An 18,897-nucleotide genomic window follows, 5' to 3' on the forward strand; every position below is an offset into this window, starting at 1 on the left:
CTGCAACTATTTACCCTATTTTACGTCTTCAAATGACAGGAAATCGGTTTTGTGAAAGTTCTGTGTTGAAACATGAAAAGCAAAAGCTTAATTAGGCCCAGGAACGAACACAGCAGAGGAAATGATCTTTGGAAATGAAAGCAATTGTCAAATCAAAATTCAGACTCCATGGTCACCGGAAACTCTATGTACTTACAACCGTGACCAGTAGGTGTCAGTGTTGCTTACGTCCATCGTGTTTAGCGCTAATGTTGAGCGATTGCGTCGTAATCCACTGTAGGTTTAATCATATAAACATTAAAACCGTATGTATTTTTAAAGGAAGTAAATACAGCCGTTTTACTCCTGTATATTTTAATCTTAGATTTTTTTTAATTTAAGAGTTGAGCACAGAATCTTGCAGAATTAATTAATAGAAAATGTAGGAATTGTAGATTGCAAGGCATTATAATATTTAGTACCAGTCACTAAAATGTATTTGGTCGAATGTCGGTCCCAGGTCCAGGAGGGGCCAGCAGCGGGCAGGCTGTGAAGCCGAGAAAGGTACCACAAAAAGAGGGCGGAGCGCACTGAGGCAACCACGAGATTTGACGCCTCCTGTTGGAACTCGACGGCCAATGACACCCTTGATACGAGCACTCTTCTTATGACAACCATGATTCAAAGGGACAAGCTGGACATCGGCGCTAAAGCGACTAAAAACCTGCACGACTGACAAATGGGAATGAGTCGGCCGCGCTTTCGTCAAAACATGATCGGGTTTTGGAACTCGTGGTGCGCGCTGAAGGCGATGGCAGAAACGGATTAGAGACGATCAAATCCAGCCACGCTTCCCTCAGAATCACTTGAGGATTTTAAACTTGTTTTTTTTTCTTGGGAAGTCCAGCAATGACCACTTTCGCTCAGCCGGAGACCAGGAAGTTTACGCGGGGACTGGGGAAGCCTGGCACCGCTGCCGAGCTCCGGCAAAGTGTCTCCGAGGTGGTCAGGACGTCCGTGCTGGTGGTAAGGAAACTTCAACTTACTCCTCCCGTGCATCTTCACTTGCTGTGATCGTCATGCGTCTTTGAAAGATTGTCACCAAGCAGTGCGCATGGACCTCAAAGCAGCCGGGTCACATGATTTAGGAGTGGGTGAGCGTATGAATTGATTAGTTTGTATGAATGAATAAAAACACAATAGGGCCTTTTACAACCAATGCCTGGTTGTTTAAATATTTTGGTTCTCTACTTTTGAAACTTACATTTTCTGTATTTAGATTTGTGATATACATTGTGTGTGTCCTTTTTTTAGAGCAACAATAAATATCTTGTTGCAACTTATGTATTTATAGCTACAGTGGCTTGCACAGAATATTTGACACTTGACCTCAGCACATTTTGGGCATGTGAAAAGTTACCTTCAAACTTTTGGAACATTTGTGGGACACGTACCTGCCATTGCCGCTCTCAGTATCACTTTTCCAGGAGGGGGTGAAAAAGGATTCGACCCTTTTGTTGTGTCCGAGCGTGTTCGGCGTGTCGGCGTTCTTGGAAGAAGTTGCTAGGTAACCGAAACGGACACCATCTTGCCTCCCTGAGTCAACATCCCAGACGTCCAACCGTACCTTGACATTATTTATTCATTGTCATCGTGGCATAGAGTAAGGCTGAACAATTAATCAAATTCGAATTGATGTTGTAATGTAGTAAAATGGAATTTTAAAACCAGTGTTTAGGAATTTGACAACTCAAATTGAATTTTAGTCATAAAATCAACTTCCATTGGCTGTTGCAGCTCAATGCTCCAAGCTGTTCCATTGTTGATGAACATAAATGTAGAAATATGTACAAGTGAATGTATGGCTTGTGTTTCGCTGTGGGGCAAGAATGCGAGCTCACACATAACCGCTGTCCACACAGCTAGTTAGTAATTCCTCCGTGAAACATGTAAATAGCACACGAATAGAAGGACTGTGTGAAGAACAGCGGAGGACTGTGGCTTCTTATTCCCACAATGATGTGCCATCATAAAAAAAAAACGTTCATTTTCACACAGCTGACATTTCTCAATGACTCACTTTGGTGATCAAGTGCAATTTTCTCATTTGTCCTGACACCAGTTTGTAAATTTGTCACCCAGACCGGCTTTGTTGACTTGTCGGACATTTGCAGCAACCCTGAGTTTCATCCTCGTGTGTATATGCACACTTTGAGGCCAGCTGAGCACACTTGTAGTGACGCCATGCATCAACAGCTGCACTTTCAGAATATATTTACTCGTCGCATGGATGCTAGCTTTTGTTTTGGTTACACACCCGTGTCCAATAATGAGCCAGTATGGGGCCCATTAGTGTACCTTCAGGGGTCAAATGTCTCAGTGATCAACAAATACTATGCTTGTGCCCTTAATGATGGGAATTGATTGATTGCGCTTGGAAATTCTAAGCGGTTTATTGAACAGATGGTAGACTGTTATGTAATTGTCATCAATAGTCGGACTCTCAGTTGATGGTGCTGTCCGCACAACCTCAGCTTTCCCGGCATCTGATTTAATGAAGTACAGATCAAACTCATGTTCTCACAAGTCCCCAAATGTACAGTTTTTAGTGTCTGCAACTAAGATTGCACAATTGACACAAGAGTAACTTCTCAGCTATGTTTCCACTCCGAGCTACGCTGCAGGACCAAGCATGTCTGGAAATTACCGCACTGTCAAAGTGTTGTTAGAGCTCATGTGATTCCTCCCTTGCTAGCTATTTGTTCTCTGAGTTTTGCTGACTAAAATGTGCATTTAGTTCAGAGAAGATAAATAGCACTCTAAGAATAAACCCATGGGGGGCAGAGATGTGATCATGTGACCACGAGTTCCCCGCACAGGTCAATAATACATGAGGCTGCTCGCGTAACCAATGCACATTAGTCGTCACACTCTATACCAAAAGCTTCAATCCAATACCAATTCAACATAATCTAACTTTGAAAAACATTTAAGTAGACAATGTTATTTGATTTGATTGGAAACTTGATGCTGATGTCATTTGAGTAAACCAAGTCCGTCACTGACTCCAGTCCAAAACTTTCCAGATTTACAAGATGAGTGTTTACAGGCTGAAATATTAAGCAATGATGTATGACTTGTCGAGTGAGGGCGTCCAGGAAAGTGAGAAATATAACACGCGCTCTTCAAATACGCTTGGAAATAATTGGCTTTTTCTAAGGCCAGTTGACATTATTATGTAAACCACGTAGCTGTGTCCATATGTTTTGCTAGGTTGTCATGTAAACGTACTAGCAAGTCACTAACTGCTCTTCATCATGAAACATCTGTGTAGCGGTGTCATCTGAAGTATTGATTTTTTTTTCTTTGGGCATTTGCACACTGGCTGAGATCAATGGATTTGTGTTACATAATTGTCCAGTTTAGATTTGGATTACACGGATAACATGAAGGGAAAACTGTGGATTAACATCACGATTCCAGCCGACATTTTTCCATCCTGTCTCCGCAGGAAGTGCCCATGACTTCCTGTGCTCCATGTTGTGGTGGGAAAGAAGCGGTCTTCTGCTAGATAGTGCAGATTTCCTCTGATTTTATTTAGGCTGACCTCCGCTCTCATAAAGGGATTTTTGCCTGATGAGCAGTTCTGTTTTGAAGCAAAAACATTACCATAATAGGTTTTTGGATGTTTTTCTGAGTGCACTACACCTGTCTGCTTCTGTTTTGCGAATATACATTGCGTCATCCAAAATGACTTTAGCATCTGTGAACGGTCTACTTGTGCAGGCAATGATGATGGTGCTTCTTTTTTTAGTGCAACACTGGGAGGAGGTTTGTTTTAGTGGTAGATGGAATGCATTCTCTGCGGTGCTGGCAGTTTGTTTAGTTTTCGCGCGTTCTCGTCCGTTCAATTGGAAAATGAACGGAAGGGCAGAGCAGCAGGGCGGGGGCTCATATGAAAGTGTTCGGCATCCCTTTGCTATTTATATCAAAGCTCCATCAGTGTGATTCGGAAGGAAAACCAAATATGTTTGTCACATCAATAGCATTCTGAACTTTTATTTGTTAGGTTAAGAGTCATTTGAATTCACCACGTCATGTAAACGCAACATGTTGAGAAACCATATTGTTAGCATTAATTGGTTGGAATGCTAATTTGAGCAATTTGTTCAAACCGCTAACTTTAGCATTCCTTCTTTATTATAACCTTGTTTTATTTTTGGGATCACTTTTCAAAAGACTTAAATGTCAGGTTGCTGTTTTTGCTCTCCCACAGCAGCCTTGAAAAGCCAATAAAGCCTTCACGGTACTTTTTAGCCTCGAGCTACGTCAAAGTATCAAATAAATGGTGCCCTTTTGAACACAGAGCACACTTTGACCATACGTACTCATTCAATACGACAGTTCTAACTGAATTATACGAGGGCATATGTGTGGATGCAGCTCGGCCATCCATCACTAATTTATGAGCGTTTTCAGGGGCCGGCCTGTTAGCTGAGACGTGAAACTGCTCAAGCTCAGCCTGCCTAAATTGTTGGCCTTCACTCCTGCTTTCGACTGAAGATTAATCTCATTGGATTAAAACCTTGAGAAGGCCTCTAATATGTACAGAAGCCTGTGAAGCTCATCCGCTTTGACCGACCGCAAAGCGAAGACTAATGGCTACCAGATTTTCTCTTAAGTCCCGTATGTGTTTTCTTTTCTTCCAGAGAGGTGTATTTACCCTCCCTGCCCACTTGATATGTCCATAAATTCTCTCTTCTAACCTACATGATGGCTCACTAAGAGCTAGCTTGTAATTGCGGGGAAGCTACTGCTAGCTTGCGCCTATGGTAGAGCAGATTAGAGGGAAGGCAATATGCCAACACACTTAATCCTTGTCATTATTTCCCTCCACCTGACAGATGACCATTTCACTATTATACAAGATATTGCTTTGAATATTTTTTTGGTGTAGTGTATTCTAAATAATCTGTGTATTTCCATTTGAAAGTCGCTAATCTCATTTTGCCATATACTGATAACATCAATTTTCTGTAAAATCAACTATGTGGCGCAAAAACAAAACAAATGAAAGATGTCGCAAGACTTCCCATTTTTCCAGCATTGCGTCACTTCAGGTGTTATGTCTGAGCGAGAAGCTCATGCAGATGGATTTAGTCATGTTCCCGGAGATACAGTCCTCAAACTTGAAGCAGTGCGACTGGATTTTTGTAAAACCTGCATTGTTGAAAATGGTGATACTATCGTTCATGCCAGTCGAAATATCGTCAGACATTTCCTTGTGACCTTTACCCTTGTTTGATTACTCGCCATGATTCCGGATGACTCCGGGAGTGTAGTATTAGGCTAATAACCCGTTCTCTGTGGATAATCTGCTGTGATCTCCTGTGGGTCCCTACGGTCACTGACCCTTGTGGAAAAAACTGTTTATATTTTTAAATCGTTCTACGTTGCCGTAAATCACCTGGGGAATTACTTAAAATTCTAACTGGCTTTAATCAGGCTGCCGAGAAATGAAAGTAAAAGTGTTATCATTCATCGGGGATTTCCAATGAATGAATGTTCAGGAGAAGAGTCTGTGTTTATTTGAATTCACCCGAGCACGCGATGGGTAATTGTTATTTAAGTAAACTCATTGGTTCGACACTCCTCCCTTGAACAAGCGTCCTTTTTCCCACGGTGCAGGCTGTTCGTTTAATGAAAGATAATATCTGTAAACCCCCTCGCGCTGGTGCTTTTGGTTTGTGATGTGACCTGCCAGAGGGATTCTCACCGGGGCAGATACATAGCTTGCATTCTTTCATCTGACACTGTGGTTGGGGCGGGAAGGAGAGGGAGTGGACAGTTTCTCTTCCTGACTTACACGGTGTGCTAGAAAAGTTCCAGGAGTGGTGTCATAAAAAAAAATACCAAGCGCTAAAGTATCAATTTTTGGTGTTGCAAAAAATTGAACTGAGTTATCAAATGGGCCTTAAAATAGATTCCCGCGTTCATTGGGAATTTACCATAAATGTGTTTCTTTGTTCTTCGCCATTCTGCATGACTACTCGGCCGCACTTGAGGGAACTTTACATAAGGCTGTTTTGATTGATTGATTGATTGATTGATTGATTGATTGATTGATTGATTGATTGAATATTTATTGATCCCCAGGGGTCATACCCAGCAGTATCCATACCACAGAGTGGGTATACAAAAGACACAGATGGCATGAGCGCAACTCAATAGGCTCTCATAAGGCTGCCACACAACGGCGCCACAAAGAAAGTCAGAAAGTGCACAAGTTAAAAGCCATCAAAGCAAAATCAAAGCTAAAAAGACAAAGGAAAAAAAGCAACAGCGGCCAACCAGCACCCCTCAATACAAGAGAACACCCCAAAACACACAAAATAGCCTCCACGGGGTCCATAGACAGGTGTAAGGGCAGTCCAGTTCAACGGCGCCCAATGGACCGTGGTCGTGAATCGGTGAAAAACATCACAAAGCAGGCAAGCGTGTGAGCAGCGTCCTGGGCACCCAGTCGGGTGCACGTGCAGATGGTCACCACGGGGCTAGCATGGTGAAAGTCGTTGGTCCCGACGAGCACGAGGGAGCGGACTCCCCACAGGGGTCGCGGCTGCAAGGCCAAGGCGAGGGACCCAGTCATCACTGGCCGGATAAGCAGGAAGCCGTCGTAGAGTCACGCCGGCCTCGACCGATGATCCCGGTCCCACGAAGAAAAAAATAAATAAAAAAACATCCGATCCGAAGAGATACCGAGGTGCGGTAGAAGGCACCAGCATCGCCGAATGGACAAAAAGACAGAAAAAAAAGGAGAAAAGAAGGAAATAAAGAGGAAAAGAGAGAACACTGCTGGGAGGCAGCCACTTACGGCGCCATACCGGAAGAAATTTTTGTGTTAGAAATTGGATATGCTTATTTATTTTATTTTGTCAGATGTGAGTCACATTATCAAATAAACAGTGATGAGGCCATTCAGTTAGCAGTCATACGTGATACCATGAGCCACGATGCGCAGTTAGTTAACATGCGTAGTGTTTCTCGACAGTGTCATCGCCCCCTACTGGCCTGGCATGCATGTTACTGCATTTGCAATCTTTTTCAAATCTTGCACTTTAAAAATACTACGATTTTTTTTAAACTTGATGGTTGTGGTGAAAAGACAAATTCTCTAACATTTTTTTTCACCGAATAACAAGGTCCTGTGGGACTATTCCTGATTGGATGATGTGATTCAGAATCACTGATGCTGAAAAAGGCATTATTTCCACTCAAGGTCACTTGAGACCTTCAAAAATGTCAAATCCATCTTAGTTGCCATAGCAGCCATACTGTTCACTGGGAAATTAGTGTGATCCCCGACGCACGCTCACAACATGCCAACAGCTGAAGCTGGATCAGCGTGACACTGCATGAGGGACTATTTTCTCCTCATATTAAATTGCACATTTGGTTTTATATATTTTACTATTATTTCATTATTTTCAGAACTACAGAGCACATTTTTTTAATATAAAGATATTTTTATTTACTATATTTCCTACCCCCATAAGTATTGACTAAGATTATCTATTTCTTTTTTATTTAGATTTCCTTCCTTCTTTACAATAAACTCATTCACTACCAATGACGGCTATAGACGTCAAATCGCATCTATTTTAACTGGGCTGGAAGTGAACTTTCACAGCTGTTTGTGACACCCTCGGGAGTTCAAGGGTGCAGCAGTGCAGCAAAATCTGCTGCCAACTATCCATCATGCAGGTGTGCATCCGCTGTTTCCCCTGATTGTGAGCGGCGCTCGCTATTGCGAGCGCAAAAGGATTTCCACTGATTACAAAGAGCCCAGATTAGCTAATCCTAAAAATTTCCCAAACCACAGACCTTCCCCCGTCATCCCAGTAACATTGAATTCAAGTCTCAAATACAATGAAAACATCTTTACATTTTTCTACATTTGTGCGTTTTGTCTGCCTTCTTGTACATTTGTTAATTCTGTGGTGTCGTTAGGCCAGTGTGAACTTGCCTCACGTCTCAGCTTCCACACTTCATGTCAAAGCTAGACCTCGGTGACAGGCGCTCCCGAAAATCTGACTGCTATTCATAGTCACCATCGCCATCCTATGGGCTTGTATGTATTTTTATCTGCATGCCTGAAGAAACTATATAACAGTGGCCATTTTTGTTGTTATCGTGTATAGTGTTTGTAGAATCGTTTTACTCTTCTGTTTTCCTCTTTGACATGGACTCAGTTGATTATTAGAGTCTTATTGTTTTACCATGTTGAGGACAACATATGACACACATCCATGCAATCTGATCTAATGATTCTGATCTTTTGTGTGGAGCTTAACGTGTTTCAACATCAACCTGTAGGTGGCAGTAAAACATTCCATCACTGAGGTGCTACAAGCATATTTTTTCTCCCTTTTGTGAAGCCTCCATTTTTTTATATTATTTATCATTGACTGTGAGTTGACCACATGAGTATTTTTTTTTTTTCAAGCTGTTTGAAATTTGAGGTCTTTTGAAGCAGTTTAGTGTTACACTGCTAGCATGCGTAAGGAAGTATGTGAGATTACTCAGTGTTGGTTCTATTGATGCGAAAATACAGCTGGCACGGATAAGAAGGTGACCGCAGGCCCTCGGGGGACCTCGGCACTGTTGCAGACCACGTCCGCTGGTGAAGGCGCTGCTTGAATTTTTTTTTTTTTTTGTCTTCAAGTAAAGCCACTTTGGAGACCTTGCATCCAGCATGGCTCTATTGTGTCATGTTTATTCTTAGCCCGGTGGCTCCACCCTAAAGCGGCGGAAGTTGTACCCCTCTGCTTGGTCACTTGGGATAAATAAACCATCCCAAAATACCCAGTCAAAGGAAGAGGATGCTGGCCTTGTTTGTTTGTTTTACTACCCAGTCAGGATAACCTAACATTCTTATTTCTTCACAATTATTTGATCAACCATGCATGTGACTTTTTGAAATTCCTGCCCTATGTTTGCTGCTCCTCCACGTGTAACTCCAGGAAAATGTCTCTCACAATTGCTTCACAGTTCGGCGGGTCAGGGTCTGTATCCTCAATTCAATTTTATTTCTCGTGATTGTGATGTAGTGTGCTATTTTTTTTTTCAAAGTCCTCTTGTGTATTTTTTAACAAACACAACATCACAACATACATATAAATATACTCACCAACCAAAATGAATTGGAATGCATGGATGATTCAATCCGCAAACTCTGGATTTCCAAACTAGTGGGAAAACAGCTTTGTTTCAACTCGCTTTACACACAAATCAGCAGGAAACAGCCACTTCCCTTTTTTGAGGTCCTTCTATGGTCTCGTCTGGGAACTAGCCTGGTTTTATCTGTGGTGCTGCATACATGGCTGATGTCCACCAGACATACTTCATCATTGCAGAAGCCTAGACATTGAAACGCAGACAGCTGCAGCCTTGACCGTCCTTCCAGAAAGACTCCTCAGAAGACACGCCAACTCCTCTTGAGTCTGGCCTCTCTGGGCCACACATGGGGCCTCTAGTGTCTTTGTTTAAAGTGTTCACGCCTTGGAGTGAAAAAGAGAAACTCAAGATGACCCCGCTATTTCCACAGGTGCTGCCTGTGATGTTTTACTTTGTCTGCACCCAACCTTTGCTGCTAACAAGTTGAAAGCATTGTAGTGACAATGTCCAACAGATGTTGCGACCTGCAACTATTAATCGATAACTAATCGATTATCAAATGAATCACTAATTATTTTTGAGAATTAATCAATCACTTCCATATCTTCTTCAAATTTAAAATACTGTCCTGCTTCAGGATATTTTCTTTATCCGATTCATCACAACACCACCTGCCTACCTCCTGGGAAACTCTAGGAAACATCATGTAATTGCATTTCTGGTTTAAAGAACCAGCAGGTTTCATTCCAGGAGAAGCGCAATGTTTTTTCTTAACCTCCTCAAGGTCAATTTAATAAAGTCACAACGGTTTCACTTGAGAGTAGCTTATGGTCACATGGGATGTATGTAATGTTTATGTGCAGTGAGATAGCCCAGATGGTATATGATACAAGGGTGTGTTACTTTCAACCTACAATCCACAGCCATGCTGTCACTGTCACGGTAATCTATGCCACCGCTGCTCTTATCTCCTCTGCAGCTGCTGCAGATTTCAGTCGAGTGGCACAAAATGGACTGTCACAGTTACTGAGGTCAAAGCGGTGCTTTTTATTTTTTTTTAACGGTGCTACAGATGTAGCTAAGTTGTTGAGGGCAATAGTTAGCAGAAGCTACATATGCAGCAATGACTCTGCGCTCCCTTAATTCACCACCGGTAGAGGATACTGTTTCAGAAATAATTTCCTCCAAATCTAATAAGGGGACATTGATTGACTTCATGTCATCTTAATAGCATTGAGTACAGTGGTGCCTTGAGATACAAGTGATCCGATTTTCCACATACTGTAAGAGCCATCAGTTCGACCAATTTTGTTTGCTTTAGCTTGAGAGCAAGATTGGAAACAAGCTCTGTGTGGTGGTTGGGCTAATTTAAAAAACAAGTGGCAGTTGAGCAAATAATCAACAATTCTTCAAAAAAGTGTTTATAGGCCTTCCAGTCAAAGTTTACTATCACACTAAACATAAAACAAAAAGAAATACATCCATTCTTTGCAGTTAAAACAATCAAAAACTGTTAGTCTGCTAGCTTAATGCTAACAGTTGATGACAAATCCCATTGTCGAGCTAATGAATAGCATTGATGTACGAAATTGATATAAAACGACTATTATTACTATTAGTTTTGGAAAAAATATTTCAGTTTGTTTTGGGGAGCTGATTCGAACAGATTAAACAAAATTTTGAGATACAAGTGTTTTGAGACCAATTGAATTTCTATTTCATGACTCAATTGTATTAGATAATTTTTCCATAAGTGTTGGCAATCCAATTCAACACCATCTGTAGCAGTCCTGTCAGCTCACGTTTGTGTATTTAGTGGCATGCCCTTTCTTGTAGCGGAGGAATCTGTATCCTCAAGGCACAAAATGCATCATCGCCACCTGTGATGCTGAATTCCAACCATGTCTGCACACGGCAATGAGTCATTATGATTTGAAATAGTCACTGATTAGTAATAGCATTGCAGATATGCCGAACTTTTCAAAACTGGTCACACAGGTGTGGAATTTAGAAATACTTTCATATGGCAATAATGTTGCAAAACAAAGTAATGAAGCCACACACTGAATAAATTCTTCAATGTTTGATGAAGTAAGCTCTTGCACAATCTGTCTGATGTCCTGTTTAAATGTGGTGGAGTTGTTTTACGCAATGTGCACATTTTGGTTGTATTTTGAATTGCATTACCTCAGTATATTCCTAACTTAGCGGTTTAATTATCTTAATTTTTCATCAGTTTCTCTCGTATCTCACCATAAAATGACAATAAAGGCTTCTTATTTTATCTGGTTTTTTTTAAATTGGTTATTCATAGGTGTCAAAATTCTTAACCCCAATGTGCAATTTAAGCCCAATGTGCAATATTCTCTGCCACACAATGCATAGATCTATTTCACTTCTATAACCCGTGCACTATTTCTCTTTGTTATTAGCATTGCTAAACTTCATACACTTCATACACTTTACGACACTTTACCACTATTTTATCTTCTTTTTGTAAATATTCATAGCTCATATTTTTAGTTTTACTACAAGTGCTGTTATTTTTCCATATTTTTCTTTTATATTGTATTCTATTTATTATGCCGGAAGACTACGGTCCTGAAGTCTCTTTTTGCACCTTTATCCCCCAACTTGTACCTTCCTGTAAATCGAGCTGTTGTTACATGCAGTTTCTCACACGTGAGATTAATAAAGTTCCTCTTATCTTATCTTAAAATGAAACTGAAGCAAATGAAGGTTAAAAGTACATTTCCATTCCTTCGCACACAGTAAAACGTAATCACTCCTACTGAGCCAGAGAGCTTCTCTCTTTTTATTTCTTGAATCGACTCTTGTGGAGGTTTGCCAGATATGCCCTGTGGCTTCTTATTGTACAGTCAAATGTAGTTCAGTGTGCCAGGCTACTGAAATATTAACACAGCAGCAGCAGCAGCAGCAGCATGCAGGATGGCTTGCAAGCATTCCTCGTGTAACCCTGATAGGAAACTGGAGTCACCTCCTTTGGATAGTGTACTACGATTGTGTTCTAATCTTTTGAGACGTAACAGTAAAATCCACATTTCAGGGAGTCGGTCTATTGTTGACGCATTGTGTGCACTGTGCAGTGGCCGTTGTGTGACTTAAGCACAGTTGAAAGCGCATGCCTTAATTGGCGTGCATGCTGCGCCTCGCCGTGACACATTTTTAATTACCGAGAATTCCCTTTCTGTTTCTGTTGTGTGGATTGCTGCAATAAAATGGGGAGAGATGTGGATAAACCATTTTGATCAAAGACTGCATTATCAGATGAATTATTATCCGGCATTCCAAATGATCACATTTTAGTTGCTCTTGGCAGATTGTCCAGCAGCAGCTGATATCTTCAAATCCTCCCATTTCGATCTTTGGACAACAGATTGATGATGAAGTTGTGTTTAGATTCAATGATGGCTGTGCATACTCCTACTTTTTTTTTTTTTTTAAAGCAGTTGACTGATGTCACTTTGATAAGTGTCACCCCTGTTGGCTTTTCTTGAACTAGAAAAGCATTCAGCCATATTGCTGTTTGCCAGTTCACGGGAGCAAAAGTCTCCCTCTGGATATACCGTCGCATTTACTGTAACCCATTTATTTCTTACTCATTCGCGTGGCTGCAAAGAGGCTATATATATATGTATATACATATAATATAATGTGTTCAGTGTTAAGGTCAGCACTCAGTGAGGCTGCTGCAGAGGTCTCTCATCCCTCCCATCCCTCATCCTGCGCTCTTCCTCCCTCACTCGCTAGCTCGCTGCATCTCGCATGCTGACTGGCTTATTGCAGCCTACACAGAGTGAAGCGGCTAACAAATACAGCTGGGCTCTCCTCTCCTCCTCCTCCGTGTGTGTTAATTCTCCAGCCATCCTGCTTTTCGGGGTCGCCACTCTTGGCGCCCGGACGCCGGCGCTTCCTCCCTGGGTCGGAAGATTGCAGGGTCAGATCATGGAGGGAGAAGGAAACGGGCAAAGGAGACTGAATTGGGTCAAGCGGTCCTGACTGATGCCCGTTTGGACCTGGAGGGATGGGGTGCACCACCAGCACGGTCGTCTTTGATGGGCTGCGAACTGTCTTGGAGAGGAACTGTAGCGGTTACATCTGTAAAGGAACCGCTGAGCCCATTGGGGCATCTGAGGTTGAGAGAGCGATCAGTCGGAGGGAGTCTCGTATCTTTCCCACACCGAGAGTGCTAAAGGTGTGTACGTGGGTTTGAATTATTCATTTTAATTTAGTTGGAACATCTTCATGTGACAGTACTTTTCAACTTGAGACCTAACATCCTCGCATTTATATTGATTTGACATGTTTTCTGTCAATCCTATTATATTTATTTTCTGCTCATACGTACATAATAATGTCATGTGGGGATTGACACTGTAAAAGAGGCTATTAATGTATATTTAATGTCTTATTGTTGTGGTGTAGAATTGCATCACGTGCTATGGTTTTAATATGTTGACTCGATGAGGGAACCCAAAGATGTGTGATGCAATACAAACATTTCAGTTTTACATTTATTTATTTATTTTATTTTATTTTATATGGCTAAAATGACCCCCCAGTGGTACACTTGGTCATAAAAAGAGCGCCTTGTTGTCAGCTGTGAGTGCATGCATGTCAGACTCAGTGCATACAGAGTTTAAAGACAAATGTTATCTAATTATAATATAATATAATTTTCATTAGGTGAGTACAAGACAAGTCTTTCAGACAAAAGCAAAAAAAATTAGGCCAGTGCAGTATACTAATTTCAGGACCCATTTATAATTCATTCATTGTAGGCGAAATACAGCCGATTCAGCAATAACAGAGTGTTAATATGAGCGTATCAAATGTAGGGCAGTTGGAGTGCTGGATCTTGCCTTCCGCTAAGCACTACATGGGTTAAAGCCTCTCCGGGCTGGCATGGCGATGAGGATGAGGAGGGGCCGGCAGGCGTCGGGGCACAGAGGTCTTTCTGTCTTCCTGAAATCAATCGCTATTCTTCATCTGACAGGCCACAGGCTTGGCCACGCTACGGCTACTCCGTACCAGCTTGTCTTGCCCTTCTGCTTGTTGTTGCGTTCACGAGAGCTTGTGCAGAACACGTTTCCTTTCTCGTGATGGCTCATCAGCAGAAATCCCAGTGACAGTGGAGAGCAAGGAATTAGGTCAAGGGCACCGTGGCTTCTCTTGGATCGGAAAAGGTCTTATCATGGAGATGGGGTTCATTTAATCCCCTGTCAGCAGTCTTGCAGATCAATAGTTAAATGTGATGTGCTTTCCTCATCACATTATTTTCCATTGTGTCACACTCAACGGTCGCCACGGCCGTCGATACCCTTCGCACCTCGCCAATCCATTAGGCCACATTACGAGATGAGCTAAATGGTCGAGTTTTAATTCCTTATGATTGCGGCGGGCGGAGGTTTAAAATAGAGTTGAAGAGGTCAAAGATCACTCAGGCAATATTGTGAATATTGAGTATGCTTAAAAGGCTGCTATTGTTGACGTCGTTCCATTCTTTGCTTTCACAAAACCGCAACTTCCATCTCGTGTTTGAATGACCAACAACAGTGTTGAAGTATCTGCTTGTTTTATCAGAGGAATGTTGTTGCAAAAGAAAGTTTGTGTTGACGCCGGCTTGGTTTAAGATAGAGGTGTCTTTCATCGCTTGTCTTGGGGAGGAGCGATTCCCACATACCCCCTGAAACTTTTGTTTTCATTGAATCACATCTAATGAGATGTTCCTTTGTGTGGGGGAGTTGAATACCAAACCAGCTCTGCATGTCATCAACTATAAATTATCTGCTTGTTAAATTCCATTTAATATCGTTATAGCCATTTTTATAGTAATCTGTTTTGAGTGTTTATATTACTGTGATGTGGCTTGTGGCACACCAAAAATGTACAGCATAAATGCCAGTAATGTGACTATTTAAAGGGCACTGATAAGTAATGTGAGTGTGTGTAAATGTTAATACATCATAAAAGGGTCCTGTTATGGGAAATTGACTATTTAATAGCTGGTGTATATATAATAATTGGGTCTCTGGAGTCCCTACCCATCCATCAAGTGTGAAATTACACACACAGACTTCTTCCTACTGTGATTAGTTTGACTTGGTGAAGACGCAATGCTATTATGCTACGCTATGCTATGCCTCCTTTAGGAACCTCCAAGGACAAACCAGACTGTCTGTCACAGCATTTTTTTCCTTTGCAATGTTTTTCTTTGTGGTCTACAAAAAGAATATTCACTTACATTCGCTTTATCATCACAGATGGCCTTCACGGTCACCTCTATGCGGCGCTCATATCGCTACTTATGACTCAACAGTAAAACATCAACAGCCGCAGGCTTTTTTTCCTGGTAATTGCCTCCATCTTTTCAGACGTTTCAACCTAATTGCTGAAACCTGGCCCATTATCTTCAGATCCCACCGTTAGATTCTCTGAAAAGACATCCAAGTAGATTGATTGTATTGGAGCACCATTTAAATTTGTCCCTGCAGTGATCATTAAGAAGCTGTATTGAATCTTTGCCAGATTGATTTCGCTGTCTGTGCTTCTGATAGTCCGTTAAAAGGTTGATACTGAGTACATGCATTTGCAAAACAAATCCAGACTTTCTTACTCTTTCCTAAGTTCTACATGGCATGTTTTGATGAATTTCAGTGTCGGAACTCTCTGGAGGCTCATGGGTGGTGGTCTCTGGTTCCTAAGAGAAGCTAAGGGGTGGGCTGTGTTTTTCCTTACATTCCAGGTTCCACCCTGTTTTGCTACGGCTTACACCAAGATCCTATCAAGTCTTTATTACGTAAATTAACAATACAAATACGGTCCTGTTAAAGCGTGACCAGTGCAACTTGCAGGTAACGTTTGCAAGAAATTGAATCGTAGCAACCAAGAATAAACCTAAGAATAGTGTTCTTTTATCTGTTGTTTAGTTATCATTATGTTAAATTAAATTTTAAATAACAAAAGTAATAGAGGTCTTGGTACTTTATCAGTGAGTAATTAAAGTGATTTCCTCATACTGATAGAAAAAAATGGTGTGTACTATGAACAGTTGAGGAGTTCACCAGACAGACAGTTGAAATGAGGGCACACGAAGCCTTCCGGTGACTTCCTCATGCCTCAGGGACTCTCCGTGTATATATGACACATGGGGCCATTATTTTGTAGCGGCTAAAATTAGCCTCTTTAAGTTGTGTTTCCAGGCAGCAAATTCAATTCTCTTTTCCGTGTGTGTGGGGAGAGGCTGAAAAGATGTTTTGTATCACTTAATGTCAACATCTGTTGAAAAAAAAAGAAAACACAGGGTAAATTTGTGAAGTGTAGCCAGAAGTGGCTATAAAACAGCGTGAGCATTGCTGCTGCTTTTAAGTGCGTCTTGTTGTGGGCCTTTAAATCTAGAGAGAGTTTGGAGTCATCATCTGCTTACAAATCATGAAGAGTTGCTAGCAGTGTAGTCATTTCCAAGGGATGACTACACTGCTTTGTTTACCAAGTGTAATTTCATAACGATTGTATTTTGTATCAATGGCTGCGTAGTTTGAGACGTAGGCACGATAGATTTCAACAGCTGGTAGCAACTAGCGCAATTAATGCTACTCTGCTAAAATGGGTGAAAAATTACACAATGTCCACTTTGTTTTTCTTTCTTTGCGCTTTGTGATTAGTAACAGGCTCCGCTGCATGCCACTCCCCATAATTCCATGTGGTGCGTCAACCTCAGCATCTTTTTTAAACACGTTGACTTCCTTCATAAACTAAAAAATGCTGATCGCAATCAGAAACGGCGGTTTCCTCGTATCTCGGTGGATGATAAAGGTGGTAGACTTTGTCAACCAGTTTTCGCAGACACACTTGGACCGAGACATTATTGCCCAAGTGTGACGTTGGAAGAGGAGCAGCTGTTGGAAAGCTGACCTAGTCTCACTCCTCTAGTTAAACTGATACAAGCTTGGAAAGATAACATCCTCCTCTGTAACGATCGGTCCCATTCCGAAGGTGGCTCGACTGGGGTTGTGTCATGTTGGAATGCCCCTCGAGGAGTTGTATCAACGAGTAGCCAGACAGGAGCTGGTCCTGATCTGTGAAAATGTACAGTCATTGTCTTACACGGTCACCTGGATGAGCTTTCAATTTGAAACAGAAACAAAAAATCATTCGACTGACAAAGTGTTGGCAGTGTAAAATCCTTTTAATGTCTACTTAGGCTGTTTTGTAAGATTTTAATGTCATCACACAACTGTAATAAAAGATAAAAACATGAAGCTAGCGTGAGTAGAAGACATTCTTCATTGTCACTTCTCGGGTGGCCTAGCGGTTAGCTTGTCTGACTCAGAGTTCTGAAGTTCTTGGATCGAATCTGGGATCTGTCCTTCCTGCGTAGCATGTTCTGCTGTTGGTTTTCTCCGGGTGCTCCGACTTCCTACCACATTCCAAAAATGATGTCGTTCAGGTTAATTTAAGACTTAAGGCCAACCGCACGGCATGAGGTTTGGCGATGAGTTTTTATGAGTGGCCGACTGTCAGCCGCTGATTTTGCAATGACTCGGCCGTATATTCAATCTCCTTTCAGAGAAAACTACCAAAATCTGAGGGTACTTAAGAGGCTGAAATTTCAAAATTTTGGACAGTTTTAAATCAAGCAAGACAATCGTGTCATTTTCGATGAATTGCCAGTCTTGCTCTGTTCTAAGCTATAGAGGCCAGTTTTGCATGAGTCACTGCGATCCGATGAGTCTGGCACCTTATCTTTGCAACATTATCACAAGATCTGACTCACTCGTCAGTGTTGTCACAGGGTACAGTAATGCTCGGCAAACATCGCTGCCTGATGTCATCTTTATCTCTCACAGTTCTCATTTCAGCTGTCACAAACGCCTTGAATCGACCCCCGCCCGAATATCTTGCGTTAGGAATGCTTTTTTTTTTTTTTTTGCTTTCTCTTTGCAGGTGGAGAGTAGAGAGGTCAGCTAGCAGTTGCGTATGAGCGCGTCCATCCACGTGCGGGGGTGTTGAACTCCCCCCGGGCAGTGTAGGAGGGGCCATCTCCTCAGGCTGGGTGTGAGCCCAGCACTCTCAGACAGATCAGTTGCAGAAAAAGGAGGGTGTGTGAGCTCAACCCTGAGAGAAACCTCCAAAAGTTTTTGTTTTTTTTCCAGTGCAAGGATTCTCCCCTGTTGGATATGCTGGCTAACCACTTCTTTTGGGGATCTTTCTTGGAAGTATCTTAGCACAGCTGTTGACAATGCAAGGAAGGGCGAGTAAAGTTCCAAAGAAGGAGCTTGTCATAGAGAGTCCCCAGCAGTATCAGAGTTTGGCTGCAGCGGAGGCTGAGGTGGACTCAGTGCCGCAGGTGGTGGTAAGGCATTTTCATACGCTGGCTCTAATATTGTGTGCTATGATGTGTCACGAAGGTTAACCACAGTGATTAAGTCTCAAAGCAGGTGTCATGACGTGCATCAGAAACACATGCTTACAATGCTGCGTTAGCACCAGGTGGAAAGGACTGGTGAACTTGAGTTTATTTCATTACGGTGTCTTGTAAAGTGGGTTTATTTGGCTCAAAAGTCAAATTGAATTGGTCCGGTGATTGAGCCACTCCAGACTGAAGACTGAATCTATATTTATTTTAGTTTGGGTTGTTTCTTTATATATTATTTAAAAAAATAAATAAAATATGAGGAATGAGATGAGATCATGCATGCGTGCTCTTGCGTGAGTTTT

General features: G+C 41.8%; 1 protein-coding gene across 14 annotated transcripts in view; it reads left to right on the forward strand.

Moving 5' to 3' along the window:
• The first annotated feature begins 613 nt into the window (after positions 1-613).
• zmp:0000001200 (dedicator of cytokinesis protein 9) overlaps positions 614-18,897 on the forward strand; it is a 40,467-nt gene continuing 22,183 nt past the window's right edge. For 8 of the 14 annotated variants that reach the window (XM_037240353.1, XM_037240354.1, XM_037240355.1 and 5 more), the window contains exon 1: positions 13,202-13,372. In XM_037240353.1, the coding sequence (XP_037096248.1) occupies positions 13,202-13,372 (171 nt within the window). Of the gene's footprint in view, positions 1,006-13,201; positions 13,373-18,247; positions 18,533-18,897 lie in introns of those variants that run through there. The other 6 variants (XM_037240365.1, XM_037240366.1, XM_037240363.1 and 3 more) reach the window with 4 other exon arrangements.

The sequence above is a fragment of the Syngnathus acus genome, chromosome 21, assembly GCF_901709675.1.
Source record: "Syngnathus acus chromosome 21, fSynAcu1.2, whole genome shotgun sequence".
Taxonomy (NCBI): Eukaryota; Metazoa; Chordata; class Actinopteri; order Syngnathiformes; family Syngnathidae; genus Syngnathus; species Syngnathus acus.